This window comes from Gymnoscopelus braueri, assembly GCF_963280865.1.
Source record: "Gymnoscopelus braueri genome assembly, chromosome: 16".
NCBI lineage: Eukaryota > Metazoa > Chordata > Actinopteri > Myctophiformes > Myctophidae > Gymnoscopelus > Gymnoscopelus braueri.
Genome location: NC_137616.1, coordinates 4,508,437 through 4,525,478, shown reverse-complemented (window position 1 = coordinate 4,525,478; position 17,042 = coordinate 4,508,437). Strand labels below are relative to the sequence as shown.

Genomic DNA, 17,042 nt, shown 5'->3' with positions numbered 1-17,042 from the left:
GAGATTATGAATTCACAATAATGTGGAAAAATACTGGGGGATTTACTTCTTTGGCCTAGTGGTTAGTGAGAGATCGCAGCGGATATACACAGACACGAACACAGACCCTCTTCTAGGCGGCTCGCCCACTACAGGAGCCACGCTATTTAAAAACCCAAAAGAAGAAAACACACTTAGCACACTTAACTTCCATCAACTCACAATTTTATTTAAAAAAAATAGATCGTTAAAAATCTTCCCTTCATATAAACACACCATGCGAGGAATCGGAAAATAATACAGTGTAAACATCCTGTTACTTGAAACTCAGATATTAACATATTTTTTAAGAGCTTGATGGAAAATAAAATGCTGAGCCCTGCAATTTATCAAATATGCCGCAAGCTTTAACAATTTTAGCAACTATTTAGTTTGCTTGGTCTACCTTCTCAATGTGGGTTGGCACAGTTGTGAAGGACCTCTAAAATTGATACGTCCTAGACCGTGGACCCCCATTTGAAAAGGTTTCGTAACAAATATTATTGTTAGTTTAGATTTAGCACAGAATTCTACAGCTGAGATAACAGTGGAGAGAAACCTATCTGAGTCATTCTTATTACATTCTCTTGTTGGGCTAAGTTCTAGCCCATTATGTAATAATGAAATTAAACCTTTCCCCATTTTGCTGGGGATTAGATGAACAGAAAAAGTTATACCAGCAGGTGGCCGGTGGTCATTTACAGTGTCTTTACAATGTCTTGCGTATGTGTGTGTAAGAGAGGTATTGTGTATGTCTGACTCTGTGTGTGAGATGTGTGCATTCGCACGCTGGTGTGAGTGGTACATTTATGTGTGAGGGCGAGGGTGTGTGTGTCTGTGTGTGAACACAGAGACCAGCCATTTTTCAAACGTTTATATATTCTTTTAAATTCTCAAAAATTGCAGATGTACAAGCTGGCAGCGCACAGAGTTTTGAATAGCCAACTTATAAATGGTTAAAGTGATTGTGATGCTGTATTTAACTACTTTTGCTGGGGACCCCCTGGAACCCCCATATGGACCCCTGGGGGTCCCCGGACACCACTTTGAGAACCATTGCTCTATGCAGAATAGCAATGGTTACTTCCGGAAACTCATTGTTGAGCTCTATTCTCTCTTTACAACCCATTCTTGTATTGCCCTCGCCAGCAAGCCACCAAACAAGGAAGTGCAACGCGGGATATCCATAAATCATCACTTGTCACGGTCCTGTTGATGACTTCATGATGACGTCACTCTGCAGGGCCCCTCAGTGGAGGCGGAAGCGAGCGAGGAGGGGCAGGTGGTCAGAGGAGTGATGCTGATTGGGCAGGCGGTTGACCGCTTCCAGCTCAGCCTGGCCCACCAATGAGAGCCTGCCCAGCAGCTCTAGGCCCCGCCCACCAGGAAGTGGAGAGTCAGGGCCGGGACCTTTTGGGGGGTGGGGGGCAGTGGAGAGACAGAAATAGATGAGAGAGCAAGAGGAGAGAGACGGAAGAGAGGAAAGAAGGAGAGAGGGAGTGAGTGAGTGAGAGAAGAACATAAGGGGAGATGGGGGGAAAGGCAAAATACAAGACAAAAAGGGCGAGAGAATGAAAGGAAGGAAAGACAAAAGAGGAGGAGAAAAACAAAATGAGAGAGAAAGACGTTAATGTGAAGGAAAGAATCAAGTTACGTCTACAGTTCATCAACGTTTAGCATCAAAGATCTGTGTGTGTGTGTGTGTGTGTGTGCGTGCGTGCGTGCGTGCGTGCGTGCGTGCGTGCGTGCGTGCGTGCGTGTGTGTAAATTCTCATTCTACTACTCTGCCACCAAAATGTGGATATATGCCCTGACACCATCCATTAAAATTGCGAATAACTGGTTTCTTTCAAAACTAGCCTGAGAAACCGTCTATCAGGAGCCCACAAGGGGAGGTAAATGCAATTTCCCATAGAAAGGACGTGTCATTCACTGCTGATGTTTTTCCCCTTTCTCCTTTGTACATAGTGTTGCCATAAATCAGGGCCATTGAACACCCTTCACGTCTGTGTGTTGGTAAAAAAAATATTGAACCAATGAAAAGCATTAAAAAGCGCTTCTGACAAAACCAGCTAACTCCATTGGATCCTCAAATTTTCTGCTAAACCAGAGGTCCATTCAGCTGTTCTTATCAATGATGAACAAAACCTCCTTACTTATTTCCTGAAAAATTAACATTTTGGAGTTAGCTGGTTCCTGCCGGACAGCAGAGATATAGTGTTTTGTATTTGTTGATGACATGCATTAGTGTGTTATTTTGTATGCTACTATGTTGATTTGAATACATAGGACCACAGTGGAAATAAGTCGGACTTGGGGAGGACTTGTTTGTGTTAACATTTTAGCCTTAATGTGAGTGTGTGTGTGTGTGTGTGTCAGTGTTGATTTCGTCGACTAATACTATGACGAAAATTTTTCGTCGACTACCTTTTTTCACTGACAAAAACAAAATAAAAACGAAATAATAATTAAGCTACGATGACTATAATCTCTCAAGAACAGATTCTGCTCTCCGCTTGAATCTGTTGGGGGGGTTTGTCATAACGTGTACGCACTGTCCTATAAGTGGGCGTGCCTTCAGATCAGGGAGCAGGCCGCGCTTTACCCAATCAAATGTAGTAGGCGGGATTTACTGTCTGTGCTCTCGCTTCCCACTAAAAACAAACGGAAACTCATTTAACAATAGCGTCCTCGGAGCAGACAAAACTACGGAAAGATATTCACATTTTAACTTGCTCTTTCATCATAGAAACAAGTGGGCTTATAACCAAAACGATCCATGTTCTCTGGGAGAAGTGGTGTTAGTGTTCCGTGTAGAAATATTGTTAGTGGGAATGAAAACATAGTCGCACCACCGGAAGTGAAAGGCTGAAGGCAGACCAAAACCCCGGTTTCCTTGCGCACGGGTGCTACATTGAGCCCCCCCAGAGCCAAGTGAAAGAGTAAAAAACAGCAGAGGGCGCTGTTTTTCCTTTTTTATTTGGTGATGGGTTCCCAGATTGCGATGACTAAAACTAAAACTAAATATATTAGTCCATGAGCCAGACAAGATTTCATTATCGAAAGAGTGGGCAAAACCATACCTATATTAAATTGTTCATAGGGTCAATACGAGTAAATAAATATATGATAACCTCTCCACAGGAGCAGCTTTTTCATGGTTATCACACATTTTGTTATTTTCCCCATACGTACATGACAGGTGAAAAAATTACATTTTAAAAAGAGTTATCATAATGAAACTTCCTGAGTTGATTACTTACATGAAGACAATGATTTATCGTATTACAAGTTTTCTGAAATTGTATATTTAAATATACAAATTAGGCATTACGAAAATATGCCCGAATTTGTATAACTTTCCAGAATCAATATTAGAACATTGGACAAAGCCAGAGTCAACATTCTTATTTCATTTTGTTAAGATGTTGGAGTCAAAGGTTTTTAACGAGGGAATATTCAATATCTGGCTCAATTTTGGGGCTGTGGCTCATGGACTAAATGCCTAATTTGCATATTTAAATACACAATTTCAGAAAACTTGTAATACGATAAATCACTGTCTTCATGCAAGTAATCAACTCAGGAAGTTTCATTATGATAACTATTTTTTTAATTTTGTCATTTTTTCACCTGTCATGTATGTATGGGGAAAATAACAAAATGTGTGATAACTATGAAAAAGCTGCTCCTGTGGAAAGGTTATCATATATTTATTTACTCGTATTGACCCTATGAACAATTTAATATAGGTTTGGTTTTGCCCACTCTTTCGATAATCATTGCTCAATTTTGGGGCTCTGGCTCATGGACTATATTGTCAATTTAAACAAATAAAAACTAGACTAAAATGTTAGTGAGGGACTAGTGGAGAAGAGATCCAGTAGAACTAAAAGACAAGTCATTTTATGTGTGGTTGCGCTCGGGTGTTGCGCTCTGAAAATAGCAGATCTACAAGCTTGTGAGCTTGTAGATCGGCTATTTTCAGCATGCAACCAAGTGTAAAATCAGCCATTACGACACCATCAAGGCACCGCCAAAATACATTTTAGTCAACTAAATCAACTGTAGTTTTAGTCGACTAAAATCTTATGATATTTAGTCAACTAAAACTACACTGGTGTGTGTGTGTGTGTGTGTGTGTGTGTGTGTGTGTGTGTGTGTGTGTGTGTGTGTACCTGGTGTATACATTATGTAGTCCACCGTCATGGCAGTCTGGGTGTGGCAGGTGGTCACTTCAAATTCCTTGTCACGCACCAGCCCCAGGATGTGTCGGTAAGACGACTGTAGCTTCACACTGTGATCTATTCGAGGAGGTCTGTGGACACACAAACACGTTGGCTGAGTGTGTATGAGACTGTGTGTGTGTGTGTGTGTGTGTGTGTGTGTGTGTGTGTGTGTGTGTGTGTGTGTGTGTGTGTGTGTGTGTGTGTGTCTGTCTGTGTGAGTGACTGTGTGTGTGTGTGTGTGTGTGTGTGTGTGTGTGTGTGTGTGTGTGTGTGTGTGTGTGTGTGTGTGTGTGTGTGTGTGTGTGTCTGTTTTTCACACCAGTAAATTTCTCAAACCACACTGCCATCAGCCCTATATACATTTTGGTTATTTGAAAATAGCCGATCGACAAGCTTTATAAATTTTATACACTTGAAAACTTTTGGTACTTTAAGTACATTTTGATACCAATACTTTTATACTTTTACTCAAATAAATTTTGAATTCCAGACTTTTCACTTGTAAAAGAGTATTTCTGTATTTTTCCACCACTGCATCACATCGCTGTTTTGACACCAAGGCAGACGCGCCGACAGCAAGGCCTTGAGGCTGGCGAGGTGGCCCAGAGGAGCGAGCCTCCAGGCATGTGAGAGTGCCTCAGCCGATGGCCCGAATTGATAAGTCATGGTCGATGGAATAAGCTTATAACCTGTGTTAACCCATTCAAACCGGGAATGCAACTTAAAACATTGTTTTATACTTTGGCTATTCAAAAATAGCAGATATACAAGCTCATATCGCGGCACCGAGTGCCGCGCTATGATCTTGTAGATCTGCTATTTTTGAAATATCTTGAAAGTGTGTACAAATGTGTCTTTTCAACCCTTTTCAACTCAAATCTTTGCTTCTGGGGGTCCCTGGAACAAAACATTTTGAGATGGGGGTCCGTGGCCAAATACATATCATTTTGGGTGGTCCATGACCTGAAAAAGTTTGAGAACCACTGACTATAGCGACATCAGGTACAAAAAAAAATAAAAAATACATTTGTAGAATCTCCAGAAGCAAAGATTTGAGTTACAAATGTTTGCTTTAAAAAATATATATTCAAAGATTTGCACAAAAAAAATTCACACAGCACACTGTGCATTTAATGCATGTTGGACTACAAGTTTAAATCTTTGTATTTTGGAAGGCTGAGAGAGAGGCAGTCACATAATAAATGTCAAAGACATGTTACCTGTTTATGTTTAAAGCGTTGGCAATTAAATCCAATATAGTTAGATTTGAGATGGCTCCCTCTACACCTGAGTAGACAGACAGACAGACAGACAGACAGACAGACAGCAAGGTTAATAAGGACACAGTTGTCTTACTAAACTTAGAGAATTTGTTGAAGCTGCAGAAACAGAAATGATATCAGAAAAATTAAACTAGCTCTGAAGAAAGTTGGACACAGCAGTAATCATACCTAAAGGAGTAGTTCACCCCAAAACATTACTTATTTTCTATCAATTACACACCCCATGGAGATTTTTTTGTTTTTTACGCATTCCTGAGCCAATAATTTCATCGATCAATAGGAGACTCAGTAGGAGACTCTTTCAGACTCCGCCGGTCATCAAATTATTGCCTTAGGAATGTGACAAAAAATTAAAACATCTCCATGAATTCAAGGCTTCATGGGGTGTGTAATCGAAAATAACACTTTTTTTGGGTGAACTACTCCTTTAACCTAAACTGACCTAAACAATTTCGTCAACAAATAAAAACTAGACAAAAATATTAGGGAGGGACTAGTGGAGAGATCCAGTAGAGCAGGGGTCTTCAACCTTTTCAGGCCAGGGACCCCCAAACTGATGGGGTGATGGAGCAGGGACCCTACTCGTAGGCTACCACATATATCGTATATTTATGTATAAAATTGTGTTTTATATAAACATGAAAAAATGGTTGCCTGCTCCTACCCACAGGTTGACCCAGTAGGTGTGCAAAAGGACCTTTCTTTGACAAAATATGTATAAACATACCATGTTATTGTGCATTCAATACTAAGCTATTAAAATATGTCATGTTATGATTAAAGACAAATTGACATTTTTGAAAAAAAAGAAAAAAAAAATGTTTTTAACGTTTTTAAAAACAAAACAAAAAAGACCCCTGCAGTACCTCCGCGGACCCCCTAGGAGTCGCGGACCCCCTGTTGAAGACCTCTGCAGTAGAGCTAAGAAAAGTCATCATGGGTGCACACGGGTGTCACAGCCCGAAAATAGCTTGTTGATCTGCTATTTTCGGCATGCAGCTAAGTGAAAATCTTCCATTTCGATGGCGTCACAGCCTTTTTTAGTCAACTAAAACTAGACTAAAAGTAAAACATTTCAAGTGACTAAAATATGACTAATACAACTAAACAGAATATTATTCAAAAGACTAAAACTAAATCAAAACTTGCTGTCAAAATCAACACTGGTACCAGTATTGTTACCAGGCGCAGTGGAGGTGGTGTCGGGCAGATTTGGCTGGGTGGTGTCGGGCAGATTTTGCTGGGTGGTGTCGGACTGGCGTTGCTGGGTGGCGTAACGGTTGTACTGACAGTGTGTGTTGATGCCCAAACTCAGGGGCCACAGAGGAACCGTGAGGAGACGCTGTTCTCTGGGATTGATCTCCTGACCCGACACCTAATCAAGTGAAGAGATTGTTATTATCAGATCTTTTTTTATTTGTGGCGTGATCAGTGTTAAACTGTTTTATTTATTGTTGCATTGCCCATCCTTCTAAACCGCTCTAAAATAGCACTTACTGCAATTCGGAACTGGCCCCTGAAAAAGATTCAAGAAACGCAAGAAAAATAATCACCAGAAATGCTTTGTTGGGTTCAAATCCTTTTAGCATTGTATTTGTATTAAACTGTACTTTCTGTGCTTTTTTTGCAAACTGTTAATAAAGTATTCAATCAATCAATCAATCAATCATGTTGTTATCTTTCGTTTTTCTCAGACCAAGAAGCACAATGGAAATAAGTCTTTATTGTGTTTTTAAACTTGACGTTTCTGTGAGAAGCATGTGTTTTTCTTTCAAATCAAAAAGAGGACCACAATGGAAATAGGCCCTCAGGCTTTATTGGTGATTGCATGTGTGTGACGCGTGCATGTGTGTGTGTTTGTCCCTCACCCTGCCTATGGGCAGCCCCTGGTACTCCAAGAAGCCCATCGTCAAGAGGTTGTACAACGGACTCCACGGGGTGGAGTTGAAATCCCCGCACATCACCACGGGATTGGTGGAGCCGTCCGGCAGGCTGGACAGCCGGCTGACCTCGGCCAATAGGACGGCAAGCTGGGCCAGCTTGACGTCGCCGCGGCGGGGGTTGAAGAGCAGGTGGGTGTTGGCCACGCAGATGAAGTCGGAGGGGTCCCGGATTTGGCTGCCGCCGCTGACGTGGTTGGGCTGCAGCAGGACCACCAGGCCCACGTTGTCTCGGTCCAGGACGGAGATGCGGGGGCGGAGGTACTCCACGGGGTGGGCCGAGAGGAGGGACAGGCGGGACGCCTTGAAGACGACCGCGCAGCCGTCCGGCTTTCCGCCCGTACGCTTCTTATACTCACACTGGTATCCTGCAGTGGAGGAGGGACATACACATGGATGAAAGCAAAAATAAAATCATACCACTGAAACATTTTCTATGACCAAGTCCTAATTAGGCCTGTCACAATTATTACATTATCGTCTAATCGCAATTATTTGAGATAATCGCAATTACTTTTGCATAATCGTTTTCAAGCTTTTAATCATTTTAACCACTTTAACCTTTTATACTTTGGCTATTCAAAAATAGCAGATATACATGAGTTTGTAGATCTGCTATTTGTTTTAAATCGTGAAAATGTGTGCAAGTCTTTGAATATATATATATATATTATAATATATTTTAAAGAGCACATTTGTAACTCAAATCTTTGCTTCTGGGGTGGTTTCAGTGCATCTACCCTGTAGTGGCAACATTCCAGATTTGACTCCAGCTTCCTGCCTAAAAATGGTTTACAAAAGGACTGCTGTTGATATTATATAACTACAGCACAGAAAGAGTGAACATGTAACGGAGGGAAAGCTGTAACCATATATGTCAAACTCAAGGCCCGCGGGCCAAATCAGGCCCGTGAGAAATTATCTTTGGCCCGCGAGATGATATTGAATTACAATTATAACTGGCCCACTAGCATATTTAAAAAAATATATATATATTGCAAAAAGGTATTGCAAAAAAATTAATCCCACTCGCCTCCGGCGTCTATCCGTCTCCTAAACATAACCTCAGTAAACCAAAACAATGGGGCGAGTGGGGTTTTGGGTAGCCTCGATCTCCAGGCTTTTATTTTTTAGTTTTCCTAAAAAATAAAAGGCGTTTTGGGCGAACTGACTGTTTACCAGTCCCGCCATGCAATGCGAGTGTATTTGTATCCAGAAACCGCGTCTTCAGTATTCATCACACTGTGACTGCAGCAGTGGCACTGACTGGCAGCGTATCACATTCAACTGTGGTCAACAGGTACCCCTCTCCCCAAAAAAGGCAATTGTTTTCAAATGTGAGCCTGAGCAGAAACACCGTTGCTGACCGTGTACAAGAGCTTTCCACCAATCTAAAACAGCAGCTTGTGAGAAAGGGAAAAGAATTTGTCGCATACTCCCTTGCTGTGGACGAGAGCACGGACATATCTGACATTGCCCAGCTGTCAATTTTCCGTGGAGTAGACTCTGGCCTGTGCGTAACTGAAGAGTTTTTGGAATTACGTCATATGCATGGCACAACTACAGGAAAAGATCTGTACGAAGAGGTCTCCAGGTGTGTAAATGACATGGGGCTGCCTTGGGATAAACTTGTGGGACTGACAACAGACGGAGCGCCTGCTATGTGTGGTAACAAGAGTGGATTGGTGGCAAAGATTCGGGAGAGAATACAGGAGGAGAACGACAAAGGTGAGCTGACATCGTATCACTGCATCATACACCAGGAGTCGTTGTGTGGCAAAGCCTTGAAAATGGAACATGTAATGAGCACGATAAAAAAAGCAGTTAACTTCATTAGAGCCAGAGGATTAAATCACCGCCAGTTCAAGACGTTTTTGGGGGAGTTAAATTCAGAGTATGGTGATCTGCCCTATCACACAGAGGTGCGATGGCTAAGCCAGGGAAAGGTACTGAAAAGATGTTTCGAGCTGCGTGAGGAGATCTGTCAGTTCATGGAAAGCATGAGGGAAAGACACGACAGAGCTTCGAGATCAAAAGTTTCTGTGTGAAGTGGCGTTTCTCTGCGACATAACAGGCCACCTTAATGCACTGAATCTGCAGCTGCAGGGGCGTGGGCGCGTCATCTCCGACATGTACGCCACAGTGAAAGCTTTTAAAACCAAGCTGCTCCTCTGGGAGACGCAGATGCGACACGAACATTTTGCCATTTTCCGTGCTGCCAGACCATGAGAGAGCCGGTCTCTACCGCCGGGTTCCCGAGTGCACAGTTTGCTGAAAAACTGACTTTGAGACCCAAAAAAGCAGGTTTGAACTGTTCAGCAATCCATTTGCAGCTGACGTGGAAAGCGCACCACCAAACCTACAAATGGAGCTGATTGAGCTCCAGTGTAATGACGCACTGAAGGCAAAATATGAGTCTGTGGGTGCTGCTGAGTTTGCACGTTTCATCCCCGACACAATGCCCCAGCTGCGCGCGCAAGCTGCTCAGACGCTAGCTATGTTTGGCAGCACATACCTGTGTGAACAACTGTTCTCTCTGATGAAGCTAAATAAAACAGCACATAGGAGTCGTCTTACTGATGAACACCTTCACTCAATCCTGAGGATTTCCTCAGCTCAGAGCCTGACCCCAAACATTGATGAACTTGTACACAAGATGAGACTCCAAGTATCAGGCTCTGACAAGTGAGCATCACAGAGCAGCAGAGTGAGCTTGTAATTCAGTTTTATTTTTGCATTTGTTAGCACAGGACTGTCAGGACATATGATTTTTCTTTGAAGTTAATATATTTTTGGGGCTGTTTGCCTTTATATATTTTTTGTTCAGTTGAATGGACTCAGGAAAGGTTAGAGCTGGCCATTATAAATTAATGCAACTGATTTCATTTACTTTCTCATTTTACATTAGAAAGCAGTTATTGGTGAGAATCATAGAGCAGCAAATTAAGCTTTAACAATGCATTTTATGCATGCACTTTCATTTTTGTTTCATGTTACTTACGTACAGTATTAAGAGTATTTGATTTTTGAAGGACATTTATTTTGTTGCTGTTTGCCTGTTGTTTGCTACTTGAAATTACTGACAAGAAAATATTGCAACAGATAAAATTTGTTTGATTAATAGCCTTTCAGGGTAATATATAAACTGCATATCAGGTACCCACGCCGTGACCTGAACCAGTCCGGCCCTTGACTTATTCAAATTTTTTAATTTAGGCCCCCTGTGTATTTGAGTTTGACATCCCTAGTGTAACCAGTCATGCAATGCTCATTTGGTATGTTCTTGCACTCTATTTCAATGACGTGACGCGCACGTCGCTTAACACCTACACTGCAAGTCACACAATGGACAATTGATATGCATCTAGGCTTATTCCTATGTTAATTCGCTAGGTGTGAGTCGGGAGCCTTTGAAAACTTTGTTGAGGTGCGAATTTAAAATAGTTTTAAATCTATGCGTGTGCCTGCGTGTGCTCCTGGTCAAATAGGTTCCGGCACGGCGTGCAAGGCCGTCCAGTGAGCATTGCACCCCTGGCTGTAATAGTAACAAGAGCTCGCACGCATGCGCACGCATGCGCACGCATGCACACGCGCGCACACACACACACACACACACACACACACACACACACACACACAAATGAGTGTGTACGTACCGATCTCCTGTAGAGCTGGTTTAATCTGCTCCTCATAATGGTCCTCTTGCACCTCCTGAAGACACAGAATCTAGAGGAGAGAGAGTCCAAAGGGTTTCAGTTGGGGGTTGACTGCCTTGCTCAAATACAGCACACATAAAGTAATATTAATAGAGTTGTTCCGAAACCGATACCAGTATCGGAAAAGCTGCCATAATACTGCCTAAAACGCTGCTATCGGTATCTGCGAGTATGCCAGTCTATGCCATCCCGATACCACGTAATTTATCACAATGCTATTTAATTTAGAGTCATAATTTGAATGCCTCAGTTGATGTTGAAGACCCCTGGCCTATACTATCAGTTTTGGTAGACAGATGGGATAAACTGACTGATCACAGGACAACAATGGACACTCATCTCGCCTGTACAGTATGTTTCATGTTTTTATGCATGTTGCATACTGTACATTCCAATCACAGGCTGACTTCCACTAGATTTGTCCAACCATAGGAGCCTAAACAAACCTTATTCAACCCTGCCATCCCATCCTTTGGGCACATTTTCAAAACTTTCAACACAATAGTATTGTAATAAAAACCACTTTGTGTCATGAGCACATTCACACAGAACACAAACAATACACGGGAATAAGAGACGTAATGTTCCTCCGAAACAAGATTACGTACGAAGTCGTGAATAAAGGTATCTCCCTGTATGGATGATGCATCAACTATATGAATAGTTTGGATGCAAAATACACGCCGACACACTCCCAGACCGTGTGTAAAGACTGAAGACCTTTACAATGCGTCACAACAATACGTGTTGGGCTTGTAGATTGTCGCTATCTGTCTTACAACTAAGTATATTACAGGGCTTAAAGGGATACTTCACTCTCGGGCCGGGGACACATTTAAAAAAAATATTAAAAATAAATGAAAAAAGTTATGGAAAATTCATGGCCCCCTCACACATTAGTAGGACACTGCGTGTCGTGAGGGGGCCATGAATTTTCCATAACTTTTTTCATTTATTTTTAATATTTTTTTTAAATGTGTCCCCGGACCGAGAGTGAAGTATCCCTTTAAGTGGTTATGTTCTCTTTCATATCAAGCTCTATACAACTGTTTAACTGTAGCAGAAGGACATTCTTTTTCATGTTTATTAGAAGTGACAAGAGGTGATATCACTGGGTGTAATTCAGACTTGCAGGACTATTATAGAGGCAGCTTTATAATATATTTAAGGCTTGAAGGGCCAAGGGTGAAACAAAATGTATTTTTTTGGTATGCTATGTGATTAATTTGGTGTTTGGTGTATTTTGTATTATAGTTTTTTAACATTGTGTACTGTTTATGATGACTGGTCAGTACTGATGACACCCATTGCCTGACTGACCTACTTAAAAGGGATATTTCACTTTCAAACATGTTTGGACTCATTTTAAGGTCTACTCAGGCTTTTGGGTTTCACCCCAGACAGTTTTTAAGCTGCTTGATTCAGTATTCAGATATTTGATATTCCTTTAATCAGACACGCCCCCTTCCTATATAAACCTATTGTAACTTCAAACTCAATTTTAACCATGTTAGATTAATTGAAAACACCTGTCCTTGGGTTCTGGTGACTGATATTGTCCTTTTAATGCATGAGGGGCCGTATTTTTTCAATTACTTTTTTCATTCATTATTTTAGAATTTTGGGGGATTTTTTTTAAAACACGGCCCCCTCACGTATTAGTAATTAGAAGGACAGATTTGTCACTAATTTCCTAATCCCTGTATGGTACAACCTGTTTACCCTTATTATTATCATTATCATCATTATTAAAACTTGAAGCTGTATCTCTTTTTCTGTATTTGTCCTGTGTTTCATCCTGCAGTACTGCTTTGACAAATGTCCCTGATAGGATCAATACAAAGGTCAATCTATAGTGCCTTTATCGTGAGCTCAATGCTCACATGACGAAACTAAACAAAAACTAAACTCACATCTGCATCATAATGGCGGATCTCAGCCAGCAGGTTAGGTAGCCTGTACTCCCAGGGCAGCACCATGGGGTGACAGTGTCTATAGAGGTAGCCGTTGTCACACAGCAGGTCCTGAGACAGAATGTTGTAGGAGAGCACCGAGAATTCAAACGGTGTGTCCCCTGGAGGTTGCCGGCTGGCAGGAAGCACTTCCCAGTTTCTCTGTAGCGCTAAAGGGACTCTGAACCAGGGGTTAGGGTGGGTGTGAGTTGGTCCGGGTGCTTGAGGCGGGGGCTGCCGCCAGGAACCACCCCCTCGCCCGTGTCCACCCTGCACATTGGCCTCCCTGGCCTCCACCCCTTCAGCCCTGTCCTTGAACCAGGGGTTGTTGGGCTTGGGGGTGGCAGGGCCGGGCTCCGGCGGCCCCCCGCGGGGCTTTTGCTCCGAGGAATGAGTCCTGGGCGCCGGAGGCTGCTGTGAGTCCCACAGCTGGCTCCAAGCGCTCTTCCCCGGGCGGGGCGCTCCGTCTAATTTGGCGTCTTTCGGGGGGAAACTTGCAGCTCCGTCTTTCTGCCCTGAGTGATGCCGTGAGTTTTTGTCACCGTCTTTCGGAGCGAAACTTGCAGCTCCGTCTTTCTGCCCAGAGTGATGCCGTGAGTTTTTGTCACCGTCTCTAGTCCTGTCTCTGTCTTTATCCCTGTCTTTGTCTTTATCTCTGCACTCTTCTTTATCTCTGCACTCTCTTCTAGCACTGTTTTTTCTTCTCCCCACCGTCTCCCAGTCCTGGTCTTGCTGGTCTCGACCGCCCTCCTCGTCCCTGCGTCCGGGGGCCGCTCGGGGGTGTTCGCCGGTCACGCTCGGATCGGGCCGATGATGCTGGTGCCCCTTCTTCGGGCCTCCCTCCTGGGCCGTGACGCGTGTTCTGCCCGCCGAATCTCCTCTGGGTCTGTGATGATGTCCTCCTTCTCTCTCCTCGTTCGCAGTGCCTCTCCTCTTTTCATCTTCCGTACTCTTCCTCCGCTTGTACGGCGGCTCTCGGCCTCGGTCGCCGCCGTCCATGAGGCCGCCGGAGGTGTGGAGGCCAGAGCGCGGGGCGGAACCGGCGAGCGGGTTGGCGGCGGACCACCAGGGAGGAGGAGGAACGCCACGGGTACGAGTGGCTGTGAAGACACCGGGGGGGGCAACGTTTTGATCTCGTGCTCTTAGCTGGGGGGGGTGCGGGGGACACGTCCTAACAGGGTGGGAGCGGCGGGGGGCTCGGCGGGAGGGAGGGAGGGGAGGACGAGAGCCCTGCGCGGACCACCATGGAGGAGGATGGGGAGGAGCGACAGCAGGGGGCCGAGGAGGGACAGGGAGGTGGCGGTGGTGGTAGGAAGAGGAGGAGGAGGAGGCGGTGCTCCTATAGCCAGCAGCTCTGATGAGGACGGGCTGGCTCTGGGGGAGGGGGAGGAAGGAGGAGCCCAAGGAGCTCAGCTGGCGCAGGAACATGGGTTGGCTGGAAGGGAGAGGAGAGCAGTGAAATGTTTTAATATACAGCAAAGGGTTCCCAAAACTTTCCGGCAGCGACCGCCCCCCAAAATAATCATATTTTAACTGGAGTCATATTTAGCTCAGCGAGGCGTTGTGAGCTTGTAGATCGGCTATTTTCACAATGTCTGCCTCTTTCTTAGGTAATTTGGGCAATGTTTATAGCCTTGGATCAAGACGGTCATAATGATAACAGTCTTGTATCGTGAAGTGTCACCGCACTTCCAGTCATCCCATCACTATCAAGACACGCCTGAAGTGAGCAGACAGGCAAACTGGATGAACGCTGCCAGAGATTCGAGCCAACAATTGATGACATAGACTAGAGGCAAAGGATCTGGTGCTGGAGAATACAAGACCAGTCCAGAATGATAACCATTCAAGAGAAGGAGGGAGACAGAAACAATAGATAATACAAAATATATTGTACAATACAGTAGATAGGACCACAATGGAAACAAGTCCCCAGGACTTTTTTGTGTTTTCCTTTTAGCCTGAATGTCTGACTGCTGCCTATTTCTGTCTAATAAAGTATTCAATCAATCAATCAAGGCTAATTTGTTTACTGTTTAATAGCAAGAAAACATTGTTTGTGATCATTTGAGGACCCCCAGTTTTGGGGACCACTGAAGTACAGTACGGGGAGAAGAGTTGAAGTGATGATGAATGACTCCACAGCACATTCTGCTGGCTGAGCAACTTTGGGGAAATTGGCTGACAGCGAATTTCATGGTTTACTACTAGTTAGCAAAGTTAGCTAACGGTAGCCTATAAGTGTTGTTTATCTCTCATTGTGTCAGTTAAACTCCTACAGTATTACTTACTTCCCACCAGTGTTGTAAGAGACATGTCTTATACTTCTCTGTTGATAATAACCATGACGACGCTTTGAATGGTTTAAATTCCACACGGTGAACCTAAAGATGCAAATGTGAGTCGCCAAAATAACACGACACACACGGAACGTTACTGTGTGAGCGGCGCGATTGGCTGTTAGGGATTTGTAGTTTTATCGGACGTAGATGGTACGAGATGAGCCGAGGGAAAACTACATTTCCGTGTGTAAGCGAAATAATGGTCCCTCTGGAAACGTAGCCCACGGTTGCTTATGTAATGTAACAAAAGCACCGACAACAAAACCAAAAAATGTCACGTAACGTTTACCTTGTTATTAATGAATTATGACTGAATTGTGAAGTAGATGAAAACGCCATCGCATTGTTTTGACTTGCTTCTCATCAAGAACCAATATGACTAGGAAAAAGGTCATTGCCTTGGCTTCCACTAGCCATGGATCACACGACGGTCGTCTGTCACGACAGTCATGATGAACTTCAACCTGGTGTTTGCGTTTTCAAAATTTACATCTACTTAAACGTTCAGATTTCAAATATCAAGTGCTGACCTCATGGCCATGGATGTTAAAAATTATGTACGGACCCTCAGAAGTGCCCGTATATTCCGTATTGTTCAATGAAAAGCATTTTAATCCGATCGTTGGCCATTTTCACGATATGCTTTCCACTACGTGACCCTATCGGTTGGGAGGTGTATTGCACTGTGATACGTTATAACTCTATGAGAAAATGGCCGCCGGTCGGATTAAAATGCTTTTTATTCAACAATACAGAAGATACGGGTACTTCTGAGAGCCCGTACATAATTGTAACATCCATAGACATGGGGTAAGCACTTTATACTAGAAATCAGAACGTTTATGTAGATGTACGTACGGTAAAGGGAGAAAGTGCAAACATCAGGTTTAAGTTCATCCATGACGGTCGTGTGATCCATGGCTAGGCTTCCACTCACCATAAGAGCGATCCTCCCTCAGCACCACCGGGGCAGAAAAGCGTTTTTAAAGCCGAAAACATCCACGCTGAAACATTTCCCCCTATTCCATCAAGTTAAGGTTATTATTACGGTGATATAGGGTTAATTACTAATCAGCCTAACCCTTCTATAATCTACTACCATCAGTGACTTGCAGAGTCTGTAGGCACAGTGACAGGACTGAGCATCTCTCTCATTCCATTGGCTGGAGTCCAATCAATGTCATAAAACATTTATTACACTTGAGGGACAACATCCAGTGGTGTAAAGTAACCAAGTACATTTACTCAAGTACTGTACTTAAGTGCAATTTTGAGGCGTTTCTACTTTACTTGAGTTTTTTTTCCAATTTTCAGTACTTTGATTGATTGATTGATTGATTGATTGATTGATTGATTGATTGATTGATTGATTGATGTAGTTTATTTAGAAAGACATGAGAATAGTACATGACAGTACATAACAGTACATGGAAGTACAAATTCACAATACAAGGTCTACTAAACTGGAAACCCTCATTAAGCATTACGCTTGTTTAAGATGAGGACCCCATGCACACAAATCATGATGAAATATAAGAGGCAGGCAGATATACACACTACTA

The 17,042-nt window shown here is 43.3% G+C and overlaps 1 protein-coding gene across 2 annotated transcripts; it reads right to left on the bottom strand.

Annotated features, from left to right (window-relative positions):
- Positions 1–199: 199 nt before the first annotated feature.
- On the bottom strand, positions 200–16,572 carry angel2 (angel homolog 2). 2 transcript variants are annotated; one of them, XM_080453249.1, is made up of 8 exons: positions 16,418–16,572; positions 13,100–14,573; positions 11,127–11,196; positions 7,399–7,838; positions 6,713–6,905; positions 5,468–5,534; positions 4,197–4,336; positions 200–1,428 (listed from the first exon to the last, which is right to left on the bottom strand). In XM_080453249.1, exons 1-8 carry the CDS (start codon positions 16,477–16,479, stop codon positions 1,268–1,270), a joined length of 2,607 nt encoding a protein of 868 aa, XP_080309375.1. In that variant the 5' UTR covers positions 16,480–16,572; the 3' UTR covers positions 200–1,267. The 2 variants fall into 2 exon arrangements, 1 of the variants encoding a protein (XP_080309375.1); XR_013934723.1 differs by lacking the exons at positions 5,468–5,534; positions 6,713–6,905 and having other exon boundaries at positions 1,289–1,428.
- Between the last annotated feature and the right edge of the window lie 470 nt (positions 16,573–17,042).